Source organism: Dipodomys spectabilis, unplaced genomic scaffold (genome assembly GCF_019054845.1).
Source record: "Dipodomys spectabilis isolate Male_0828 unplaced genomic scaffold, ASM1905484v1 ptg000017l, whole genome shotgun sequence".
Lineage (NCBI taxonomy): Eukaryota > Metazoa > Chordata > Mammalia > Rodentia > Heteromyidae > Dipodomys > Dipodomys spectabilis.
In genome coordinates, this window is record NW_024870694.1 from 104,928 (window position 1) to 129,333 (window position 24,406).

At 40.3% G+C, this 24,406-nt stretch overlaps 1 protein-coding gene across 1 annotated transcript in view; it reads right to left on the reverse strand.

Moving 5' to 3' along the window:
• Positions 1-10,845: 10,845 nt before the first annotated feature.
• Zbtb20 (zinc finger and BTB domain containing 20) overlaps positions 10,846-24,406 on the reverse strand; it is a 699,482-nt gene continuing 685,921 nt past the window's right edge. Inside the window, exons 12-13 of the mRNA XM_042667352.1 lie at positions 21,477-23,081; positions 10,846-11,788 (exon numbers count right to left, since the gene is read on the reverse strand). Of these exons, the coding sequence (XP_042523286.1) occupies positions 11,367-11,788; positions 21,477-23,081 (2,027 nt within the window). The 3' untranslated portion in view covers positions 10,846-11,366. The remainder of the gene's footprint in view (positions 11,789-21,476; positions 23,082-24,406) is intronic.

The following is a 24,406-nucleotide window of genomic DNA, read 5'->3' on the forward strand; positions in this document are numbered from 1 at the left end:
CCTGGATCAATTGGATCACATGGGATCTTTCAGAACCAGGTCTTTTTCTACGCAACATTATAGTTGAAGTGATGACAATGTTTTAGGATGGAAAAGAGAATCTTTTATTCCTTTAGAAGCCAATGCCTGAGGAGAAGAGTACTTCAGATGAAGGATACTTTAAGACAGACTTAGAACGGACAAAGGAAAAGGACATAAAACTCACTTGGACAGCAAGTGAAGAACACAATCTCAAGCAATTTAAATGTTGGATTTAAGAAACTAGTTTCCTGTTAGACACCTGCTGCAGGAAGGCTTTTGACCTTCCATTTATTCTACTGCATTCTTTGGTGTGAGTTGATGTTACAAGTTGCTTTGATCAAGACAAAAGCTGGGTCAAGACTCAAATAAGAACACATTTGTGATATTAAATGATGGTTTTGCTTGTTACCTGTAAAGCAAGAAATGAAAGCACACATCTGTGCACTTCCAAATGTCAGGGGATTCATCTTCATATGAGCCAGCCAGGCAATATGTTGCCATGACAAGAGTATTGGACTAGAAGTCAGGATGACTGTGTTACAGGATTACTGTAACAATGACCTCAGCAGCATCCTGAAAGAGATATGCTCAGGATGACATCAGTCTTCTGAGCAGTGCTTGGGAGACCACACAATTGAAATCTATTGGAATGAAATTTAACACAATGACCGAATTATATGGTGAATGCTTAGGAACTGGACACTGTACATTCTGCACAGCCCTTAAAGTGCATATCCAGCCTTCTCTTGTCTTCTTTATGCACATATTATGTGTGTATTTAAACAATCATTGGTCAAAAATAGGCACTTGAAAAACTTTTTATTCCTTATAGATTACTGTTCAAAGTTCTAGACCAATGGATTTTTCCCCCCCCAAAAGGTAGCAAGTGAAGAACTTCTGAATTTTTTCCTTCAATGGGTAGTGGCTTACTTGTATGAGGAGAGCTTTTTAAGACCTGGAGAGTTATCAAAATTATTTTACAGTGTTACTCCTTTCTCCAAATTCCTATACATAAGCATATCATTTAGTTAAGTATTTGTAAGAGTTGAAATATTTGACATTAGTGATTTTTTTTCTCCCTCAGCAGTGGTATACTCATCTCAAGAATTTGATTTTAAAAGCCAGAAAATACTTTTCTCTTTATCTTTGGCCTAATGTAAAGGTGAGAGGAATTATTATCTCAGCTAGTACAGTTGACATTTAAGAATATGACTCAGGCTCTCCCACTCTCAAAAGAATATTGACAGCTTTTAAAATCTCAAGCTGCAAGGAAGCCATCATGTTTTGCTCTACCTACGAGTCTCAAGTTTAAGAACTCATTTAAAGAAGGACATTAAAAAAGGTGGGGGAAGGATGAGAAATAAACAGCCAGGCATTAACATGTAATATTAGAGTTGTGGGGGCCAGTAATGAGACAAGTAGCTCATTCAACGTTGCTTCAAAAAGGAACAAGAAATAACAAGAATGCGTCCAGAGAGGAAAGAGAAAATAATGATACTGATTCACTTTAGAGAGTATGTGATAATTTTACCAATTTTACCAATCCTCAGTCCACAAATATGTTTGTCTAGTAGACATGTTCTCCATGAAAATGGAGAACACAGTGGTAATTTCACTACTATGTTCAACATTGGCCCCTTCAGAAGAGAGTATGAGTGGGCAGCTACTTAATGAGTACCAAACTTCCTGGTGTGAGAATGCTGAGGATTTGGTGGCGTGGGAGCAGAGACCTGATGGACAGCACAACAGAATCACAGGACTCAAAAGCAAATTTGAGAGAAGATGGAAGAAGAAATTAGTGTGGTCACACTAAGAAGACTTAAGTTGATCCAGTGTAGAGAAGGCTTCTGTAGTGGATTTTATTTAAAAAGCTGTTTAAATCATGTCTTGAATATTTACAAGGAAGGGAATAACACTGGTTTCAGAGACTCAGAATAGAAGAAAGGTTGATATAATTCTGATGTCCAGGCATTGAATTGAACAACTGAGGGAGGCTGGAGAAACTATCTGTAAAATTCTCTCAGAAAGTATACCATGCATGGAAAGATAGACTGTCTGATTTCTGGAAGTTTCATAGTGGCCTGGCTAAAGAAGAAAGGCACCAAATTCCCACTTCAAAAGCCGAGTGGAAATATCAAGGACCAGATACCCAAGAGCCACCATTTTATAGACTCTGTAGATTGAAAAATGTGATATGCATTTGAGTTCTGTCTCTACTAGCCTCTGTCAATAAAAAGTTTCTCAAAGCCTGGTTTTCATTTTAATACAGATCTCTTGGGAAAACGAGCACTATTCGAGCCAAACTGCCTCCAGGGAAATTATGAAGACTAGTGAAGATAATTGTAAGCATACTGAAAACAGAAAGTATTTAGTAAAGAACCAGTATTAAAATCAATGTTGGAGAATATGGTTGGAATAACGAGAGCTTTCACTTGTACTTCTCACCAGAGCAGCCCTTTGAAATGCAGCTTATCATAGATAGTTGGTCAGATCATATGAATGCTAAGCAGCTCATTGGTCTATTTTTAAAAGCAACATGGGCACTGCCAGTCCTAAAGGTGGAAAAAAATCACAGATACATTCATATGTACTTCTTTTTGTCTTCAGATATGGCGAGGGTGAGCTAGACGAGATCACTTTTGAATATGAATCTCTTTACAACAGCCACATCAAAAACAATTTTTTTAAGTTTTCACTTTCCTACATTTGCCAAATCTGAGCATTAAAAAAATCCTCTAAAGACAATACTGAAGCTGATAATATAAAAAGCAAACTAGCACAGTCACAATGATTATTAAATGTACCAGGTTCACTGCAGCAGGTTGGTGATAGGTGATAAATGTGAAGAAATAATATTTAAATCAACTTATGATTGTAGACAGATTTGAAAGTTAAAATGAATATAATGTAATATGTTTCAGTATAGAGTTGTTATATATAACGTGTACGTTCTAGTTTTCAGAAATACTGCAATGTAGTGTGATGAACTTAAGTAAGCTTACCTAAATAGTAACTCATAATCTTCCACAAAGTCACTACCCCTGTTGATCAAAAAGAAAAAAGAAAAAACACCCCAGAAAAACAACAACAAAAAACAAAATTCATTTTTCCAGTAAAAGAAATACTTATGGCTACCGTCACAGACTTATTCTCGATATAGAAAAACAATGTACATTTAAAAAATAATAACCAAAAAAAATGTTGCAACTGTTAATAGCCTGTAAATGAGAAAAGGGAAAAAAAATCACCAAAATAGCAGAGGAAAATGTCCTCTAAATTCTGTGAAAGAGAAAGAATCTACCTATCAAAAAATAAGAAACTATCTAGTAAAAGAAGGATATGAACATGAGAAACTGAATCTGTTTCTAGGCCACCAAGCCATCAGAGTCAGCCTGAGAGCTGGGTTCATTTATTCAGTATATTTTGCTAAAGTGGCATTCTATTTTAACTCTTGACATGGGTAATAGCCAACAATTCTTAGAGATTTCCCTCAAAATCTTTCCCCTGGTATTCTTTTGGTTTGCTAGATATGGAAAACAACCCATTCCTGGAAAAACTTGGGCAAAGGCCACATTGGTTTCAGGAGACACAGTTCATGCAGGTTGCAGGCTGCACTAGGAAGCTTTAGTTTGGGACTAAAACTCACATGTGGGTCCCTGTGTGTGAGTGTGTGCTCACACTGGGTTTTAGAGAGCCCTGTATAGCCCTGTGATGGTGAATGGCCCTTGTCTGCCTGGCCTTATCCCCTCTGAGAGTCTGGATAAGATACCCTGCTCTCCTTTGCCACTCTCTGGTCTGCTTCCCAGTTGAGCACTTGTGCTCCACCTTCTTTTGGAGGAAAACAGCCTGTCCTGTGGGCTTGCTGTGGAACCAACAAGCTGCCTTTGTTTCTCCCAACTCGGAAATGCTACAAAAAGCAACAGAGTGGGCAGGTGACTGTTTCCTGGGAAGGAAGCCACAAGTCTGAGTACACTGATGAGAACAAACAACCATATCTACGCACCAGGACTCTGCCTGTGAGTGCTTCCTTTGAGAGGCACACACATGCGCCCAGACGACAATAAATATACACACTGACACACATGCACATGTTCATGTGTGGGTTCACACATACACACCTACACAAACACACACACACACACACACACACACACACACACACACACACACACACCAGTAAATCCAATTGAAGTATAGCATTTGTTCAAGTTTCTCACCAAAAGGATACACAGAAATTACTGATGGTTGAACTCCTTCAAATGCCCAAAAGCTTGGTCACAGATAACGGAGGCACCTGACTAAGGCAACACAGCAGAAGCAGGTATGCGAGATATGTGAGACCTTCCACTTCTAACCAGAAATTTCCAGACTGATCTGGTTGTCACTAGAGACTGAATGTGAAACAGATTTGTACTAATAGCACCTCGCCTGTGGTACACTCATGGACAGACATTTTGGACAGCAGCTGTGACCTGCCCGATGGGTTAAGATCCTTTTCTGACTAGAATCTACACAGAAATCATGAGGATATTGGCGGGCAATAAGAACTGTTGAGACAGTAGTAGAAACAGGTGTCTCCCATGGGTTAATGCAGTTGTTTTTGTTTTTTCTGTCTTGGGTCTTATCAGAATCTCATAAGTATTCTAAACAAAGAAATCTCTGAAATTGAAGGTGGCTCAGGAGGGACTCCTAGACCATCATCATACATCCCTGAAGCTGGGACTTCTATGACTGTGGCTAGATTTTTGTCTATATCTGCAGATTATGTTCCTTCACTGAAGACGTGAAAGTTCTGAGTTTGCATTTTAACAAAGAACCACCAGAGAAACCAGATGCATTCCAAAACCAAGAAAAAAAGAGTTTAGAGATAAATACTGAATGAGGAAAGCAAAGCTTTCTGCTGGGATCATTCTCCCCGTTAAGAAATGTTTGAAACTAGCATTCCAGGCACCTGTGAGGATATTTTTAAGGGATTCATGATAGAGTAATAGGATGTTTTATTTTACTTGCAGCCTATGTCTGCCAATGAAATAGAGGAGATAGGAAGTAGCAGCTACTTCCTGAAAACAGCCAGGTTCCAGACAAGTTTGGATTCTCTTCCACAAAGTCACTGTTTCCATGGTCCTCAGTCATGAGTAGGGCTTTATTTCTGTGATAATGCAACTAAGCAAGTAATGAATGCTTACATATCTTCATGATCTTCTAACTTCTCTCTCTTTTGTTCTCTTCCCAGGACTTTCTTATTTAGGGCAATAATTCTATACTATTTAAGTGGCTTCTTGGAAAATTCTTTAACTGAGTTTACTTTACATTTGGTTTTAGTCTATGGAGAAACAGGTGAGACCATAGGAAGTTAGTGGAATGGGCAGGTTGTTTCAGTCAGTGGTGTGGAAAGATGATGTTTTTGGTTTCAACCCAGGGTAATTGTACCCACATTCAGAGAGGAGGAAATACGTAGTGCTAAAAAAGAACGTGTGCCACGCAGCCTTCATATTTGCCTATAAACCCTAAAAAAGAACGTAAATAAATTCAACTGTCCCATGACCATTTTCTGGCATCTGCTAATGTGCATCATTGACTATTATGGATGCAGTGTTCAAGGAAAAAAATCTTGAGAGACGGAGAAAAATCTTTGGGGTATTTTGGTTAGGCTGATTATCTTGACACTCAAATAGTATTTTGGATTAGTAATTTCCACATGTGTGCTTACAAAAATACAGAGTCACCACTGCTTTGCCTCTAGCGGAGGATTAAGAGCTATCAGAAATGGTAACTGGACATAGAAAGCCTTTGGGAGTGTGAAAATAGTCTCTTTCAAGGGCAAGAGCTCTTCTGTGCCCTTTTTCTGCCTCCCTTAGGCAGCCTGAGCACCAGGGCAGAGATTGCTTTTGAATGTTTGCCCCATGTAACTAAGAGAACAGCCCTTTTCTTCATGAAAATACTGAGAAGAGAAAGAGGCTGCCCTAGTCTCAGTTGGGAAGTTAAGGTTAGCCTCAGAAAGCCTGTAGCTGGGTCAACTCAAGCACTCTCTTCACTCCCTACACACTGACAGTCTGCAGTCCTAGGCATTGGGTTGTTCTGCTTTTTCTATGGTATTAGGGAGTCTATTGAAATTCTAGTGTACCCTCTTTTTTGTTTGTCACCAGGTCACATGGTTCTGTCTTTAGTATCTTTTCTTTTTTAATTTCTTTTTCTTGGGGACCAAATAGGTCATTTAAATAAAGTTCTTTTTTTGTGAGTAAAGAGGTTTCTTAGAGCCAGAAATCACTCAAAAGAAAGTCTGTCGGCCCTTCCCATGGAAAAGCCCAAAGATTTCTTTAAATACCTCCTGCCAAACTTTCTAGTTTTGTGATTGGCTGCTTTTTGCTTTAGCATTGTTGGGTGTTGAATATATATTTTCTTTCCAATTCTTTTGTTCTCTTTCCCAGAGCTTCCATTACCCTGGACTTTAACTCATAACTAAATTGAAGAATTCTTTTAGAAGATCTCTTTTATAAGTTAAGTCACAGTAGAAAGGAGGGCATCCTCATGTTCTCTTCAGCCCCCAAAGCATCTCAGGTTGTGTCTGCTTTGTGTTGCATTTTGTTTTAATTTCTTCTTCTTCTTTTGTGTGGCAGTATGCTGGCCATAGCAGAGGCAGCCTGGTGCAATCAACTGATACCCTTTCCTGCAGAATCATGTATCTCCTGTGCCTAGCCCCATCTAATTAAATTACATCTTCAGTGACAACAGGAAAAGATGGGTATCTTTCTATTGTGCATCCTAGCTAGGTTTACTACATTTTCCCCTTTCCTAAGGACAACAGGCATTTAGAAATGGAATTTGCAACAAGAAAGCAACGTAAGTCTTTGGGATCTTAGGGCACACCTCATTTTTAACTTGTAGGCTGAGGGCAAACAACTGATTCAGGAGAGCATGAACCGGGAACATACTGCTGGTGTGCTTGTGTGATGGAAGTACACACAGATCAAGATGATAGAACTTAAAGGAGAAATTCACATACCCAGAAGAAATCTTTTCTCTTTTCATTAACATGCAAACTCTCCCTGTTTATGGGTTGGGAAAGGATTTTCTTGGCCCTTAAAGAATATTAGGATCAGATAAATTAAAACCTCTATGACTTTTAACAAAGCAAATCCAAGTGTTTCTAAGCTTAAGAGCTATTGTGACCTCTAAGTTGCAAGGAGGCGGGAATGGACAGAAATAGATGGAAAGCATTAGGAACTGGTAGAGGAAAAGTCTACAAAATTGTTAGAAGGAATGAAAGCTTGAAATTCATTTAAAATATACAACAAAAATATTTTGATATGGAGATTCTTATCTCAGATGTTTAAGGGGCTGTCTTGTTTCTCACTTTTTTTTCTTAATGTAGAGCTGAATTCCATGAATTCCAATTTCTCTTTAGTTTTGAATTATGCTTTCTACATTTAGGGCTCTTTATTTCTTTTGCACAAATATTGACATATAATAGGAGGGAGTATTTCCTACTATGTTGAGACATTATCATTGTTTTTAGTGCTAGGAAATTTTATTTCCATAAATTATCCAAATGTTTTCAGATGAACATTCTCCTTTGACTTTTTTCCTTTCTGTTGTTTAGCAAATTCCTTTTGAAATCATAGATTGCTAATTTTTTTTTCTTTTCTATATTAGTTCTTGCTCTCTGTGCTTGTTTTAAGAGATCTTAAATCTGGAACATCTGCTTCCATCTTACCTAAAATTTTCCTGGCTACTAAATAGAATTTTAAAAACAGTACTGATAAAATCCTGGCATGAAGATCTAAATAAAAGAAAATTGTAGAATTTAAAACCAAAAGGCAAAACATGTTTCCCTCTTTTGAAGTTATTTGTGATTCTTGAATTGTGATTGAAACAGATACAGACTGGATTATTTTCTAAAATGTGGGTCAGTTTGAAAAAGGAGCCCTTCAGAGACAAACATACAGCAGTAGCTATGACAATATCTTTGAGATCCACTTGTATGTAGCTTCTTCCTGCTTCCAGAGGACAACTTGTCAACTATTTTAGGTTGAGAGATATTTGGGAGGAAAAGATGCACAGTAGGAACAAGTGTACTAGCACACAAATCTGGGTTGTTATTTTGTCCTTGACTGTAAGAATCATACTATTTCACCAACAATTCTTTAGGGACCCCCCAACATTTTTTTTAAAAGAGATACTTCCTTTACCGGATATAGTATGTAGGATTTACTATATATTATCCTATATAAGATAATACTGGGGTTTCAAGTCATCTGGAATTTTTTCTTCCTGTACATGCTCTATAATAAAAAGGTGGGTTTTCGCCCTGTTGCCTAGCTTTTTACTGACAAACCAGCAGGATAGTAAATGGATCTCAGATTTGAGAAATAGCTAAATGTGGCTCAAATGGCACTCAATATTAGCTTTTCTAGAGCTGTTATAAATTTTTTACTTACTTTGCTAAGGTTTGAGTACAGACTATTTTAAAGATACTACTGTTGAATGGTTGAAAATAGTATAAAGTGGCTTTTGGCCATCTGTCATTTGTACTGAGTCATTTTCCTGCAGATTAATTTTTTTTCTAATTGCTAATTTTTTTTATTTTAGGGGCTGAATGGCTTGTTTTTCAAACTATGGAAACAATTCCATGATATAGCTAATTAATGCTCCCTCTAATGGTGGTAAGTGGAAATATTGTCAACGCTGATTTTTAACAGCAAAATTAGAAGAAGAAGAAAAAAAATGGACCTTTTGTGTTTCTGAAGTGAACTTCTATAACAGGTAACCCAGTTCCTGGCAAGACTCCTCACAGAAATTGCAATGGGGTGATACTCAGTAGTCAGTTAATCATCCAAGTCTACCTTAAAACTTCTAACAAAATATCCAACAAATTAAGCACCATAGGACTAAATCAAACTCACAAATACTCCAGTTGCACGAACTACTAAACATCACAAAGAACTTATGGCAAAGAGCCAAGTTAACCAAATGTCTGAAATATATGAATAAAACCAATTTAGTCATTATAGGGTTGCTTGCCTTGGAAGATTTTCCTTCGTTTGCGGCACAGTTTTTGTAAATAAAACTCTAGCAGGAAAATTAAATTAAAATGTAGAGTAATTTTAAAATGAAAATATCCTCTTTTTTCTTCATTATGAAATTGAAGTTAGTGTCTCTGCTTTGTTTAAAGATTTACTTTTCTTTTTAAGTGTGTTAAACCATGCCCAGTAATGAAATCATTCGGAGAGTATTAGTTAGGTTTAAAAAGTCCTATGTTTGAATTGGAATCCCTTCAGGACACTGTGTATAATGGAAAAATCTCTATTATGACTTCTTGATCAAGACCGAGAAGAGAAATCTCAACTAAGGAAGAGAGAGGGGCATCTAGCATGATGCAACAGATTGGTGGACTTTTGAGTGGTGAATATTGACAGGGAAATTGTAAATTTCCCTAAGACTTTCCCAAATAAAGCTAGGATATATATGCACGTCATCTAAAGAATGATCACCTTATTTAGTCCTCTTAGCCATGGTGGAAAGAGTCAGAAGGTAATATCTCAAAGGAAGAAAGAAATTTTGGCATCTATGCATCATGGTTTGTAACAGGCTACTCATAACAATGCTTGCTGTTATGAAGGGTGAGCAGGGATGGCAGAGTTCTGTGAAGTCCTCCTCCTAGCTGACTACAAAAGAATTAAATCTATTTGTCAAGACCTCTAGACCTACTATAGTGTATCGTCCAAGTAAAATAGCAAAGTCCATAGAAATGATAGAATCCTAAGAGCTCAATGAAATTTTGGAGAAGCATAAAAATCTGCTTCTAAAAGATAAAGTCCTTCCTGTGAAAAAGAACAGACTTCTAGATGAATGAGCTGAGTAACTTAAGCTTGCTAAAATTCAAGGAACTACATATCAAAATACAAAGCAGCAGTTCAAATTACAGCAGGGATGTGGGCGGGGCCCACAGAGGCCCCCCATAAACCCAGGCAATACTTAAAATAATAAAAATTAAGAAAAATAAAAAAAAATATGAAGAAAATAACCTTCCTCTCTTTCAAATATAACTTTAGTTGCTTTTTAGTCTTTCTATCTGGAAGCAGTATCGCTAACCTTAACAGTCTTGACTTACCAAAAAAATATATATATGTGTGTGAAATAAAATAAAGAGAAGGGATTGGTGGCAGTGTATGCATAACCAAAATGAAAAAAAAATTACTTTTAACAATCTCACTTTTTTTTGTTTTTTTTTTTACACAAATACTGTTGTAAATATATTAAAAAAATCAGCATTCTATCTGGTAAACGTCACTTTGCCCTCTATAAAATTTTGAATTAAAAAAGCCTCAAGAACATTTTATTGTTCCCCCCACCCTCCATTTCTCTCTTTTTCTCTTCCACAAGAATATATCCTGACACTTTTTTTTTTTTTTTTGCAAAGATTGTTGGAAATAATCCTTCTCTTGGACCTAGAAACATAGGTGCAAATCTCTGATATCTTTGTTTTATCTGCATTCCTGCCTTTCATGAAAGTCCCTCTTGATTGTGCTGAGGCTGTGGCTCAGCGAAGACACTGAATAAATACGATAGCCACTGTTGCTTGTTGCTTGTCCAAGTCTTCCGGGCTTCTGCTGAAAGGGGATGTGGGGTGGAGGAGATGGGCCAGCTAGGACTGGGCAGAATGGGGGGGGGGGGGAGAAGAAGCCTGCCATGCCATTTTCTTTCCCACACCACTGAGCCCCCTCCCACCCCTCCCACAGCCCTTTTGTGAAATCAGACATGGTGGTAGGTGGAAAACAGCAGGGCCTTTCCTCTGGGTTTTCAACCAGAAGTGATTTTTCCACAGTTTTTAACTGGTTACTATGAAGTCCGAGCGGCCAGAATTGTGAAAATGTCCACTGAAACACTGCAAGCGGTGTACTTAGAGACAGTAGGCCTTTTAGATTTTGTTATATATTTTGTAGTGCTCTTCACAAGTGAAAAAAAAAACTTTTTTTTTTACTTTTTTTTTTTTTAGAGATTTTTTTTTTTTGTTTTTGTTTTTTGTAAAGAAGGGTTGTATTTAGAGGCCAGTAGCTAGAGATCCAACCAGTGGACCTCCTGAAGCACTACCGGGCCTTAAGGCCACCATCCGAGGGAGGGCCGGGGAACGCAGGTTCGCCCGGGCCTCCGGAAATGTAATGTACCAGCAGGCAAAAAACAGTTCTTCATGTAGTACAAAATAAACGAAACAGAAACAAAAAAAACAGAAGGTAAAAACGAAACCCAAACATTTCTTAAATTCTAGTGCCATAGCTTTTTGTTTGTTTCTTTTGTTGTTGTTGTTGCTGTCGTGTTGTTCATAGGAAAGAGAGAAAGAGGGCTACTTATCCGTCAGACACATGCATCCTCATGTGGTCGTTGAACTGCTCGATTTGGTCAAACTTAGCCGGGCAGACGGAGCAGACGTACGTGGTCCCCTCCGCGCAGGCCCCCACGCCCGGGGGGCCGGCGCGGGCCCCCGGGGGCGTGCCTGCAGGAGGGGTCCCGTTGCTGGCGCTGTGCAGGGCCACGTGCCGCTCCAGGAGCGTCTTGTGGGAGAACTTCTTCTTGCAGATGTAGCACTCGTAGGACTTCTCCCCGCGGTGGAGGCGCATGTGCACGTTGAGCGAGCTCTTCTGGGTGAAGCGCTTGTTGCAGATGCTGCACTGGTAGGCCCTCACGCCGGTGTGTGTCACCATGTGCTTGATTAGGTAATCCTTTAAGGAGAAGGAGCGCCAGCAGATGCTGCATTGGTGCGGCTTCTCACCTGGGGAGGAGGGAGGAGAGAGCAGGCGGGACAGAGCCGGACAGAGGGAGACAGAGCCGAGGCAGGAAGAGAAGAGACAGAAAAACGAGACAACAGCAACAAGAAAAAGAAAAAAGAAAGAAAGAAAAAGAAAAAAAAATTAAACGAAATTTCATCCATGATTGGAAAGACCCAGGCCTTCCTGGTCTCTCACGGAGACAATAGAAACACTAGAAACTCTACGGTCCATTTCTTCATGTCCTAAAACGGCTCTCTTGGAAAGAGACAAGATAGTCCCCTCTTCTAGTATTTTTCAAAGACATTCTGGGAGAGAAGCAAGGGCCACTTTTTAAGAGAGTCATTTTCAGTGTCATCATTAAGGGTTTAATGGATTCCAATTAACATTGTCCAAGAAATTAGAAAGAAAAAAAAAAAGACCTGCAATCGGTTGGAACTGAGAAGACTGGTCATATAAGTTATAAAGGTAAACTGCCCACTTGCACTGTTCTGGCAAGTACAGGCACCCATTACTGAATTTCATTCTGTCAACTATTTGCCAATATAAGAATAAGTCATTCTTAAAGAACTACATTTTCCATTTTAATTTGTGTTAGGCAGAAATCTTCCTAAATGAAACTTTAGAGTTCATTGGCTCTTCTGTCTTGGCTGCACTGACCTACAGACTGGTCTCCCAGGTGTGTAAGTTGAGTAGGTAAGGACAGTACAATGATCTCAGAGCCAAGTGGTCCTGTTTAATCTAAGCATCAACACACTATACAGTAAACTGACAAATCACCAAATGCTTCCGAGGTACACAATTTTACTTACCTCATTGTACTGGTATTGACATAGAGTGCATATGAAATCACTTTGCAGACCACCAACAGCGGTGTGGGAATACTTGCATGGTATTCTTATTACAATGCTACACCCTCTCCCCCATTGAATGATTCCATATGTGGTTTGAACTCTTAGGTCAATTTCGAAAATAGTTTTTCTGCCTCTTTTTTTTTCTTAGCCTGTTGGCAGAAGTTCTCCTTTTCTACTCTGTGTACTGTCTTAGTTTGCTATTGGCTCAGAAACCAAATGATCAAAACTAGTTAAAAACAATAAGGTAGGTAAGAATGCTTAGTCACTAAATAATGATAAGAAGTATTCTTCTATAAGTCAAGTCCATGGTTCTATGACAGCTCTTACTTAAAGAGTTGTTTTTGTTTGCACTATTTGTTCTCAAACTTGCTGTTTTCTGCTCTTGACAAAGGAGATAGACTATATTAAGGTATTTGATACATCTCCTCTACCTCAATACTGATTGCCAAAGTTAGGCACTTGCCTAAGAGTAGAAAATCCCTCTATACTCTACCATAATCTGACCTAAAGCATGAAACTCCCTAGAATAGTATTTCAACATCTGTGCTATGCAGCAAGACAAGGAATCTACTTCTTACACTTAACTTCTATTTGAAATATGTACTTTGACCATGGTTCCATTTTTATCCATTATGAAACAGAGGAGGTTTGACATGTTTTGGTAATGAGAACTATAAAAACAAAAGGCACGTATTGAGTGCTTATTATATGCCATGCTCAATGTTAAATGCTTTATTGTCATGATCCATTTTGTGGAACTTTCATCAATTGTGTTTTCAAATATAAAAGGGTTTGTTTTGAACCACATTGATGGGCCAATATGATGCAGCGATTCTCAGGGCTAAAAGGATTTTACTTTTGGGTGAAAACAGGAGAAGTTAGGGAAGGCTTATTGTTAATAATCTCAATATTTTTTAGAGCTCAGTCTATGCATAACGTTTTTTTTAAATGAGAGATTCCCTAAGAGAGACAGTCATGCCTGTTATTTTTAGTTGCAACATTTCTGTCAGATGTAAACATGCTTGAACTCAGCTTGTCTTTGCTCTCCTTGTGCTTCAGTATACCTTATGGTGGCCAATTTATAAGCTGGCTAACTATCTTTTAAACCATGTCCACCTGTCACCTTTAATGGGAAGCATGCCTTAAGTTCCCGATGGTATTTTGGCTGCTATAAGGTTGTGAACTTTGTGTAAAAAAATGCTCTTGTTGTTCAAAACTTTCACCCCCTGACTGAGTATTTTCTTTTTCCAGGCAAGGTCACGGATGAAAGCACTTTACTTTCACGCCCTTCTACTCTGAGTACAAATTGATTCTTCACAGTTGTCATCTTTCCCTCCATAGCTTATATATGTGTATAGTTGGTATGCATGTAGTATCAGTTCTGCCATTAATTACTCCAGTGACCCTGGGCTTTTTAAGTGTTTTCATCTCTCTGGGTTTGTTTTGCTTTCTGTAAATGAGGACTTGGACCAAGTGCTTGCCATGGCCCTGGTGGATTTACTGGTCTTCTGCTCAGGGTGACATACTCTTTGAGGACTCTAGCCTCAGCCCTGTCAGCAAATGAACTAGGGGCAACCTGCTTCATCACTCAATGCACTAGCAGTCCCATATTTAAAATAGGACATAGTATCTAGTTCCTTTCCTGGCTGCAGAAAGATGGTATGCTAATGAATGAGAAAAGCATTTACAAAGTGCTTGTGAACTCTTTAAGGAAGGTGTTCTTTATAATTATTAAGGTGTTGTGATGGTAAGTAGAGGCATCTCAAAACTGTCTGATTAAATAGGGTAGATATTCAGATTAGTCAGGTCTACACAATTTTATGTCTAGATTTGAAACATTATTACCACTCAGCATGAGGGTTAGCACTTGTCTGGTTTTTTCCCCCTGAATATTACTTATAGCAATTCTCCAAAGCATCCAAAGCTCTATATGAAACAGATGTGGTCTGCTGATGGGTACACTCTAAGTGAAGAAATGAAAACTGAAGATAACGAAGTGATAATGTACAGCTTTCCGGATTGAGTCTATGGTCAGAAATGGATGGCGAGTTTGGTTTGTTAGGAAGGGACACGAAGTGCAAAGTGGGCACTGGAATGATAACACAAAGGACAGGCTAATATATTCTAGCCCCTTCACTGGAAAATGATCCTTTTGGGGACAGAAGGGAGATATGCATTCCATTTCCTCTGCTGAGTGACTTGGGAATGTTATTTAATCTGTCCAAGCCCCAGTTTTCTTATCTATAACTTGAGAATAGTACAGAACGTACCTGTCTTGTGAAGTTGTTTTGGCAATTAAAGAGGTCAGGTGCTTAGTATAGAATCTGTGGCCAGTTTAAGAAAAGCTAAACTGTTCCATTCAGCACAGAGGAATTGAAGATAAAAATCTACAATGCACTGAGAAATAACTTAGAATGCACAGGGAATTCAACCTATTTTTTTTTTTAAGTTTCAAATGATCAATAAAGCAGGTGATTATACTGCAGCTATGTAATTCAAAGTAAATAGTGTAACCTACTCTCAATTATATATGCTAATGAAATAAATGGTGTCATGAAAAAATGTTAATACATAGCATAGAGGATTTCCTAGTAAACATCAACTGAGCATTAGAGACAGAAAAACTAAACTGCAAGTGAAGAAATTGAGGGAAGAGTCCTTCACTGCTTTTATAAGTGGTGAAAGTTTGTTTTTCTGCATTTTATTAGTGCCTGGTCTCCAACTCCTCATGAACCAGTTTGGAAACTTAAACTCTATTATGAGTAGTAAGTAAAGAGAGAAGAGAGAGGGAAGAGATAGAGAGGGGGGAGGGGACAGTAGCTGGTAGATGTAGAGATTTCTGCCCAAAGCTCATGAAATTCTTCTGGAAGCCATCCTTATAGGTCAAGATGCCCCAGCTTTAACTAGTGAGCCTGTACTGGGGCCAGGCAAATACTTCTTATACTGATTCTTTCCTATTCTAGCTGGGTTTTTCCTGGGCTGCTAAAATAGCAGCAAATTTGTCACCGGGGCACTTTTAGAAGCAGTGTTCCTACCTGCCTCTTTATCTCATCCTGTAAAACAATGCTGACCCTTCTCTTTGGCACAGGAAGGGGTTAAAAATCAAGAGACAGGGGTGTGGGGGGTGAGGGGGGGAAGAAGATTGCTGAGGAAAATATATGTCCTCTGAGTGAGGAAAATGAAGATCAGACCAGAAAATGGGAAAGATTCAGTATCAACAGGGTTAGATGGAATTGCGCAGTTTCTCTCCAAACAGAGAAGTCTATTCTTCACACAGTTGGTGTGACTGCCTGTCAGCCTTTCTGGCCTTTCCAGTGCTATCTAGGAGGGACTGCCTATTGGGGATACACTGCATTCAGAAAACATCTGCAGCTTCAGCAACAACTAAGATAATTTGATGGTAAGTAGAATTTTTAATGTCTCAGGGAACGTCATCAACATTACTTGACCTTCTATGAATGAGGGTAGATATTACATCCCAAGAAGTTGTGCTAACATCCTAAAGATCACCCAACAAATCAATAATAGTGGAGTCCAAGACCAAGACCAGCTTCCTCCCCTCAGTGATCTTGCTTGCTATCCTATGTTATCAGCTTCTTGCTTTCTGGATTATGCTACAGAATATACATACACATACAAAATATACAAAATATCCATATGTTTCTAAACAACTCTGATAATTTTTACAGCATTTACACTGAAATGCCTTCACAGAAATTACTCACTTATCAGAGCAATCTTATAAAGTAAGTTCTGAAGGAAGTTCTACTAAGTTCTGAAAAACTGAAGCCCTTGTTGAATTGAAGTCATTCCAGTCAGTAAGACCTAGGCCACATCCTCCTCCTCTTCCTTTTTTTTTTTTTTTTTTGCCAGTACTAGGGCTTGAACTCAGCACCTCATGATTTTGTTCAGCCTTCTCCTTCCTTCCTTCCTTCCTTCCTTCCTTCCTTCTCTCTTCCCCACTTTGTGCTGGTCCCAAGGCTTGAACTCAGGGCCAGGACAGTATCTCTGGGCTTTTTGTGCTCAAGACAAGTGCTCTACCACTTAAGCCACACCTTCACTTCTGGCGTTTTAGTGGTTAATTGGAGCTGGCTTTGAATGGCAATCCTCAGATCTCAGCCTCCTGAGTAGCTAAGATTACAGGTGTGAGCCACCAGTGCCTGGACTGTTCAGCTTTATTGCTCAGAGCTGGCACACTACATCTTGAGCCATACCTCCAGACTGACTTTTTTGCTAATTGGAGTCTTTCAGATTTTTCTGACTGTGCTGCCTTTGAAATGTGATCCTCCCTGTCTCAGCCTCCTAAGTAGGATTACAGGTGTGAGCCACTGTGCTAGGCAACCTAGGCTTACCCTCCTGGATTAGGTGAATTAATAGCTTCAAATATAGATGATCACACTATTGCCTTGGTATCACTATTATTATCCCACTGGTAGTATTGTTATATGCTACTGCAATTATTGTATTTATTTACATTGGTTCATGGCTGAAATTACTGAGCTTCTCAAAGTAATATGTAAAATTATATGAACAGGTTATCAATGGACTAAACGCAGTCACCAATGAATGGGCTGTTAATGATTCAGAAAAAAAAGCTGAAAATATCTATTTTTCATTGGTGAAAAAATGTGAGAATACAGATACATGCACAATGCATTCTTAGGCTTTAATTTAAAAATAAAAATGAAAAAGAAAAGAGAAATCTAAAAGCCTTGCGGAGATAAGAATGCATTTATGTATAAGTCCCTTGAATTAAGTTCTCCTGGAAAGCATGCCCACATTTTTGAACATTCATTTACATACTCACTCAACAAACATTTGCTAAGCAACTACATATGCTAGCCCATATTCATTTATAGATTCTTAAAGCAAAAATCCTAAGTTTGGATCTTAAAAGAAAGTTCCACCTGGAAGAAGTTTTTACATGAATTTGACAGCAAGGCATATCTTTTGGATATCCTCAGTTTCCCTTTCACTTCCATTCTTTAATTTTGACCCCTATTTTCTTCTTTTAATGGGAGAAGGGATAGAAGGGCCCTGCTTTGTTCCATAACAGGGTGGTTACTGCTATCTTTCTTTCTTCCTAGTTCGCTGGCATCTAAACATGCCCTAAACGGATCATTTCTTTTCTTTCAACTCTTGGGAAGCAGTAATAGCTGAATATGAAAATTCCTAGAGTTGATGAAGTTCTACATGGTTTGTTTGATATTGTATAAAGAGTGATCAGATAAAGGAATTTCACTCTTAGAAAAATCCTAAGAGAATGAAACAAAAGTTCTTGTTATGAAGGAAGTTCAAGAGAAAACCAAGGTGTGTGACACTGCTTAGCATTTAAATCCCACTGAAGAAGGAAACATAGTGTGTGTGTATGTGTGTGTGTGTGTAAGAGAGAGAGAGAGAAAGAGAGAGAGGGAGAGGGAGAGGAAAGAGGGAGAGAGGGAGAGAGAGAGCATGCTAAGTTCAATGTCTCCTAGTTTTTGGAGTGAAAGTAATGATGATAAATTAAAAGTTTACTCTATTCAAAGTGCAAAATATATTATTTTCACTTTAAATGCTTTATATAAATGGATAGTTGTGAAGTCAAGGGCCTTGTTTAAGGTTGTGCAGTCACTCAGAGGACCTATGTCTTCCAATTCCAGAATCATGTTTCACTTATGTCCCACTCTAGGTTTTACTGTTTTAACCATTATGGCCCATGCTTCACAACTTCTCTAGAGCTTGGCTCTGGAGCCAAAATGAAAAGAACTGATTTGTCTCAAACACTTCTTTTCTTGAATATGTAAATCATTACTAGACCTACAGGTGATTTTAAATGGAATCCAGACCTTGGAATTGATTCTCTGCAGTTGTTGAAAGCAAGTATCATCTACCTTAAACCTGGGAGTTAATAAAGTGCAAGGCCAGTTACTATGTAGGTTAGCTTGCTTGTCTGGTAGTGATGATTTTACTCTTGATTCCAAGCAACTCTTCCATAGGAGCAGGAAAATCAAGCTCCTCTCTGCTCTGTCAAGTATCTCCAGCACTTTCTCAACAAATGTACCAACATTTGAAAATTTTGCTCTGGATACTTATCACTTCTATCGAGCGCCTATAAAGAAAGTTAGGAGGCTCTGCTTTTAAAAAATGTTTTCCCAAGAAAGTAGAGAGAACTTGAGAAATGTGGGCCACAGTAAATCTAGGTCCTGAATTATCTCCCCGTGTTCAGGCTGGCTTGCCTTTTGAAAATCTAGGCCACTTGTTCCTAAACTTTGTTAGCTTAGGGACTCCTTCAGTTAGACAGAAGTCTTGAAATACAGATAGCCTCTCTACACTGCCATTGTCAAATGATGATCGAATGAAAGAGTTGAGTACTGTTGCTGCCATTGTTTATCATGAGGTACCTAATTAATATATATGGTATATAAGATAATTGAATTGAGATGTGGTCATATGTACACCAATGCAAACATCTTCATAGTTTACTGATGATCTTCACATTTTACCAGCATTATGAACACCATTCTTGGAGCATAATTTAGATGTATAAAGTTTTTTTTTTTTTAACCTTTTTAAATTTAAGTGTGAAATTCATTGTTGGTTTTCTCATGGGCAAATCTAGTTATTTGGGCTAGCTAAAGAATTGCTTGATAGTCTATAGGAGAAATGTATTTAGTCATAAAAAAGACAATAGTGCAATGAAAAATTTATGTTGTAAATTTAGAGCCCTATTTTAATATATAAACGGAATGTGTAGATTTTCTGTCTGAAAGGTGTACTGAAAGAAATGCACAGAAGAGGAGATATAGATGTAAGGCAGCAAAGTCATCTTTAGCTAAGGAGATCCTTTCACAAGTTAATCCTTAATTTGATGGCTTATAAAATAGCTACATATAGGAGGAAAAGGTACAAACAATTCGAGAGCACCTTGTTGTGCTATATAAATAAAACCAAGGTGATGTATTCAGAATACATTGTGCACATCTATGGAATTATCACAATAAAGCTACCTTCTATTATATGCTAAGTAAATTTTTTTTAAAAAAGAACTAAAATTGTTCTTTGATTAATTTCTCTTCATTGATTTCAGTTTATCACTACATTCACAGTTACTCTGGTAAACACTGTGACTTACTAGTACTTCCCTTTTTGCCTACATTTAGTAGTAATTTTCTATGTTTATTTAGAAGTATGAAAACTTCAGTATAAGTGATTTACATAAAGACACATATATTAATTTACATAATATTCTCACTGAAGCTGTACTACAAAGAAGGCAAAGTTCATTTTAAGTAATGTACCATTTCAGTTGGATAGTCAACTTCTATAGACAGGTATCTTATCTGTGTATCTATTACTTCCCTCTTCAAGCCTTTATTTAAACCTATATTTTTTATATTCCTTCTAGTTTGATCTGAGAAATAAGGTTGCTTTGAAAGACTAATTTCTTTTTGTGTATTCAAATTCAAGTGTGTAACTCTTCCCTGGAAAACCAGGGGAATGTCCCTGGTTTTTTATGAGTGTGACTCTGATAAGAATGATTATTAACATTGTGGTAGGTATTTTTAGGCACAGGAGAATCTATGTATGATCTTAATCACTGGTGGTCATATAGATAGATAGATAGATAGATAGATAGATAGATAGATAGATAGATAGATAGATAGAGATATGTGAATGAGAAGGTACATTCATGGAGTTCCTACTTCTTATGAATCTCTCATTATGTCAGGAAAGATGGCTGGCTAAGAGGTCAGGAGATCTCAGCTCTGGAATCATAGAACAAAGAGAAATACTCATCTTTCCCCCCTTGATGACTGAATTTGCTCCTACATAAGCATCATCCATTGTGAACTTCAATATTTGTAATAACAGGGATTCATTTTTTTGGAAGCAGTCTGTTGTATCTTAGAGCAGCTGTGATTGGTAACAACCTTTTTCTTTTGCATAGTTGAAAGACTCTCCTTAGAGCTTTTGGCTGATCCAGTTCTTTTATTTGGAGGCAAAAGAATATACCTATTGTTTCCTTCACCCAATCATCTTAATAATACTTATAGTTACTGCATACCATGCTTACTATATGGTAGGAGCTCTTAAAAGAACTTCATGTCCATTAGTTAATGTAATCCTGAAAGCAGCACTACAAGGAAGGCGTTTCATGACTATCCTCATTTTATAGACAAGGACATTGAAGTATAGAAATACTATAATTTTCCCCAAAGTTTGATAGCGGTTAGGCCTGAATTCAATCCGGACAATCTGCTTCTAGAGCACAAGCTCTAACTACTTGTCTTCTGCTGTCTCTGAAACTCAAACCCTTGAATATGGCTTGCATAATGCCCCGATGCTTCTTCTACTGCAGGGTGGACAGCTCAGGGACATCCTGTTTCTGGGCTTTTGTGTTTTGGAGGCAGGGCACTTCATTCCTAAGATAAGGAACAGTTTGGGCTTCTAGAAGAGGCTTGTGGTGTTAGATCTTTAAAATCTAAAAGAGGAGACAGCTGCTGGTGGCTCACGCCTGTAATCCTAGCTACTCAGGATGCTGAGATCTGAGGATTGAAGTTTGAAGCCAATGGAGGAAGAAAAGTCCTGAGACTCTTTATCTCCAATTAATCAGCAGAAAGCCAGAAGTGGAGCCAGGCTCACTTGGTAGAGTACTAGCCTTGAGTGAAAAGGCCAAGTCAGAGCTCGAGGACCTGAGTTTAAATGCCACTATGTACCAGCGTGCGCGCGCGCACACACACACACATACACACGATGACTCCGAACCTTCCCTTCTACCTGCTTGCCTGTCTGCCCCTCCCACCCCCCCACTCCCAGCTGCCAGGCCTCTGGGAGGGGGGAGAGGGGGGGCTGCACTCACCTGTGTGTACGAACATGTGCTTGACGTAGTTTTGTTTGGCGGTGAAAGTCTTGTTGCAGAGAGTGCACTCGTAAGGCTTTTTTTCGCCTTGCCCACTGGCTGTGCTGTGGCCTGCAGATGAGGCCAGGGGCTGTGGCGCTGGCAGCTGTGCAGTAAAGGTGGACAGGCCCGGCTGGGACACCGTCACAAACTGGGTCTGCTGGCCTGCCAGGGGCTGTGGCAGGCTGAAGAGGAAAGGCTTGGGGCCGCTGCCCGCGGGCTGGGTAGTGAAGAGGGCTGGCAGGTAGGTGTTGCCAGCTGTGCCAATGACCTGTGTGTTGCTGGTCAAGGTCAGAGGCATCCTCAGGTTGCTGGTGAGGGTTTCTGTCTGGCGTAAGTAGAGCTGGGTACTTGGCAATGGCTGCCCGATGGATGTATTGATGGAAGGCTGCTGCAGGACGCCCTTATCGGAGCTGTTGCTGACGGTGATGACTGTGTTGTCCATCTCCACCTCGTTGCTTCTCTCGGGAGAGGAGGCACCTGTTTCGAGCTGGTTTGGCTGAGCACCGCCCTCAGCTGGGGCTTCTGTGGCCTGCTCAGGTTGGGCGGGCTCTGTCTGGCCATCCCGCGATGCCCCGGCCCCGAACTGCTGCTCCACCGAGTCGGGCTCGGTGCCTATGGAGGAGCTGACCCCGGAGTCGAAGCTCTCGCCTTTGGGCTCGCTCTCGGTGCCTTCCGCCTGATCGGTGTCTTCTGTGCACTCCTCGGACTCATTGCGCTCCAGGATCTGCACCCTTTGCTGCCCGTAGTAGTCGTAGTCGTCCTCCATCTCTTGTTTGATGTGGATGTTGCCCACCAGGGTCTGGATGCGCACGGGCCGGGGCTGCTTGCGGCAGTGCGTGGTCTCGGGGGTGGTGGACAGGTAGCGCTCCATCTGCTGCGAGCGCTCGTGGATGCGCGTGATCCAGCTGGGGTCTTCCATGTGGTGGTCGCGGGGCAGGCCGAGCGCGGTCTCGTGGTGGCTGACCACCGCGCCGCTGTAGAAGGAGCGCTCCCCGCTGCCGTTCTGCATGGAGCAGGCGTAGAGCGCCGAGTAGATTCTGTCCACGCTGTGCTGGGGGTGGCTCTGCAGGTAGCCCGATTCCGTGTCGCTGCTCTGGCCCGACGTGCCGGACTCAGGCGTGCCCCTCGGGGTGTCCTGGCCGGAGTCCTGGATGCCGGGGAACACGTCCCCCACGTTCTGGGACACGATGCGCGTGCACTCATCGATGACGGTTTTGATCTGCAGGATGCTGGCGGCCGTGAGGATCTGCAGGGCCTCGGACTGGGAGACCCGCAGCACGCCGCTGTACATGAAGTCAATGAGCTTTTGCACCGACTGCACGGACACCACCGACGGGATCTCGATGTCGCTGTAGCCCAGCAGCAGCTTGTCCTGGAAGAAGGGGCTGCCGGCGGCCAGCACGCAGCGGTGCGCGCGCAGCATGCTCCCGTGGATGCGCACCGTCACGTCACAGAAGTGGCCACGGTTGCGCTGCTCGTTGAGGGTCTCGAGCACGGAATTGCTGAAGTTGTGCAGGTTGATGCTGTGAATGCGCTCGGTCATCCCCTTGCAACTAATGTCACCTGCAGGAGAGGGAAGCAGACGGGAAACCGGGCATGGGTCAGAGCTCGCTGGCGGTATGCTTCACACTTAGGAATCGGGTGCACAAATGCGAGAAGCAACATGCGTTCAGACGTGGGCGAGGGCAGGCCGTGCACGAAGCCTAGGGCACCAAGGCCTCCTTGTCCAGCTAGCTCGGATATCCTATCGTATTAATCTCTCTGAACGTCAGCAGAGGGTGTCAGCTCCCACCTACCATTTTGTAGGTTGTTTGCCTACCTGGTAACTGAGGTAATTGAAGGATGTGTGCTCAAGGACCTGGCTTGAGCTGGGTTTAAGCCAGGAAATGCATAAAAGTATGCATTTCCCCCAATTTATCGAAGTTCCTTATTTTATTCATAGAGAGCAACAATATTCATAGTTGTCTAAGAAATAAATCCCCTTCCTGTCAATTTATAAAGTGTATTACCATAGCTTTATTCCATATGCAAAAAATTCAAACCAGATGAAGATGTCTACTAAACAGCTGCCCCCATGTTTCCTGGATGATGGGTGGCTATGAATGCAATCTGCTAGCTCAATGGGCATTTGGCTGCTTTCTGTATCTACTCATTTCCTTCTCATCGCTGACAACTGGCTTGAGAACTTTCTAGGATGGTTATGTGTGATATGTGAGATGTTCCGAGGCTTAATGAAGAAGGAATGCTAAAATGAACACTGCTGGCTGTGCTGACTGCACTAATCAATTGACCAAAAATCAAACTGGTTGCTTTTAAGATTGAAAGGGAACAATAATTAGGGTAGGAGAGCAGGAATAAAACAGGAATGGAATACACAGGGAACAGGGTCCTAGGGAATAGGACTTGTTAGAAGGAATTGTTAAACAGCCCCATCAGTTATGTGGAGGCTGTGCTAGACTAACCCCCTGATACGCTTATACTGTACCCTTTGTGCAGACAAGGCATAATGTTGGGAACATCAATCCTGGAAAACAGGGGCCTATGGCACTAAGTCATAGGGGCTTTCCAATATTTCTGCTCCACCCTTCAGATGGCTCTCAAGAATTCTCTCTCCAAATTATTCTCCCATCAAATTCCTATTCTTGTCTTTAAAAATGGTTGAGAGTAAGTGGGCTTTCAAAAATGGTAGTCAAGCTGGGCACAGGTAGCTCATGCCTATAATCCTAGCTACCCAGAAGGCTGAGATCTAAGGATCAGGATTTAAAGACAGCTTGGGCAGGAGAGTCTTTGAGACTCTTATCTTTAATAAACTACTCAGACAAAGCTGGGAGTGGTGCTCTGGCTCAAGTGGTAGAGAGCTAGCCTTGATCACAAAGAAGTTCAGGGAC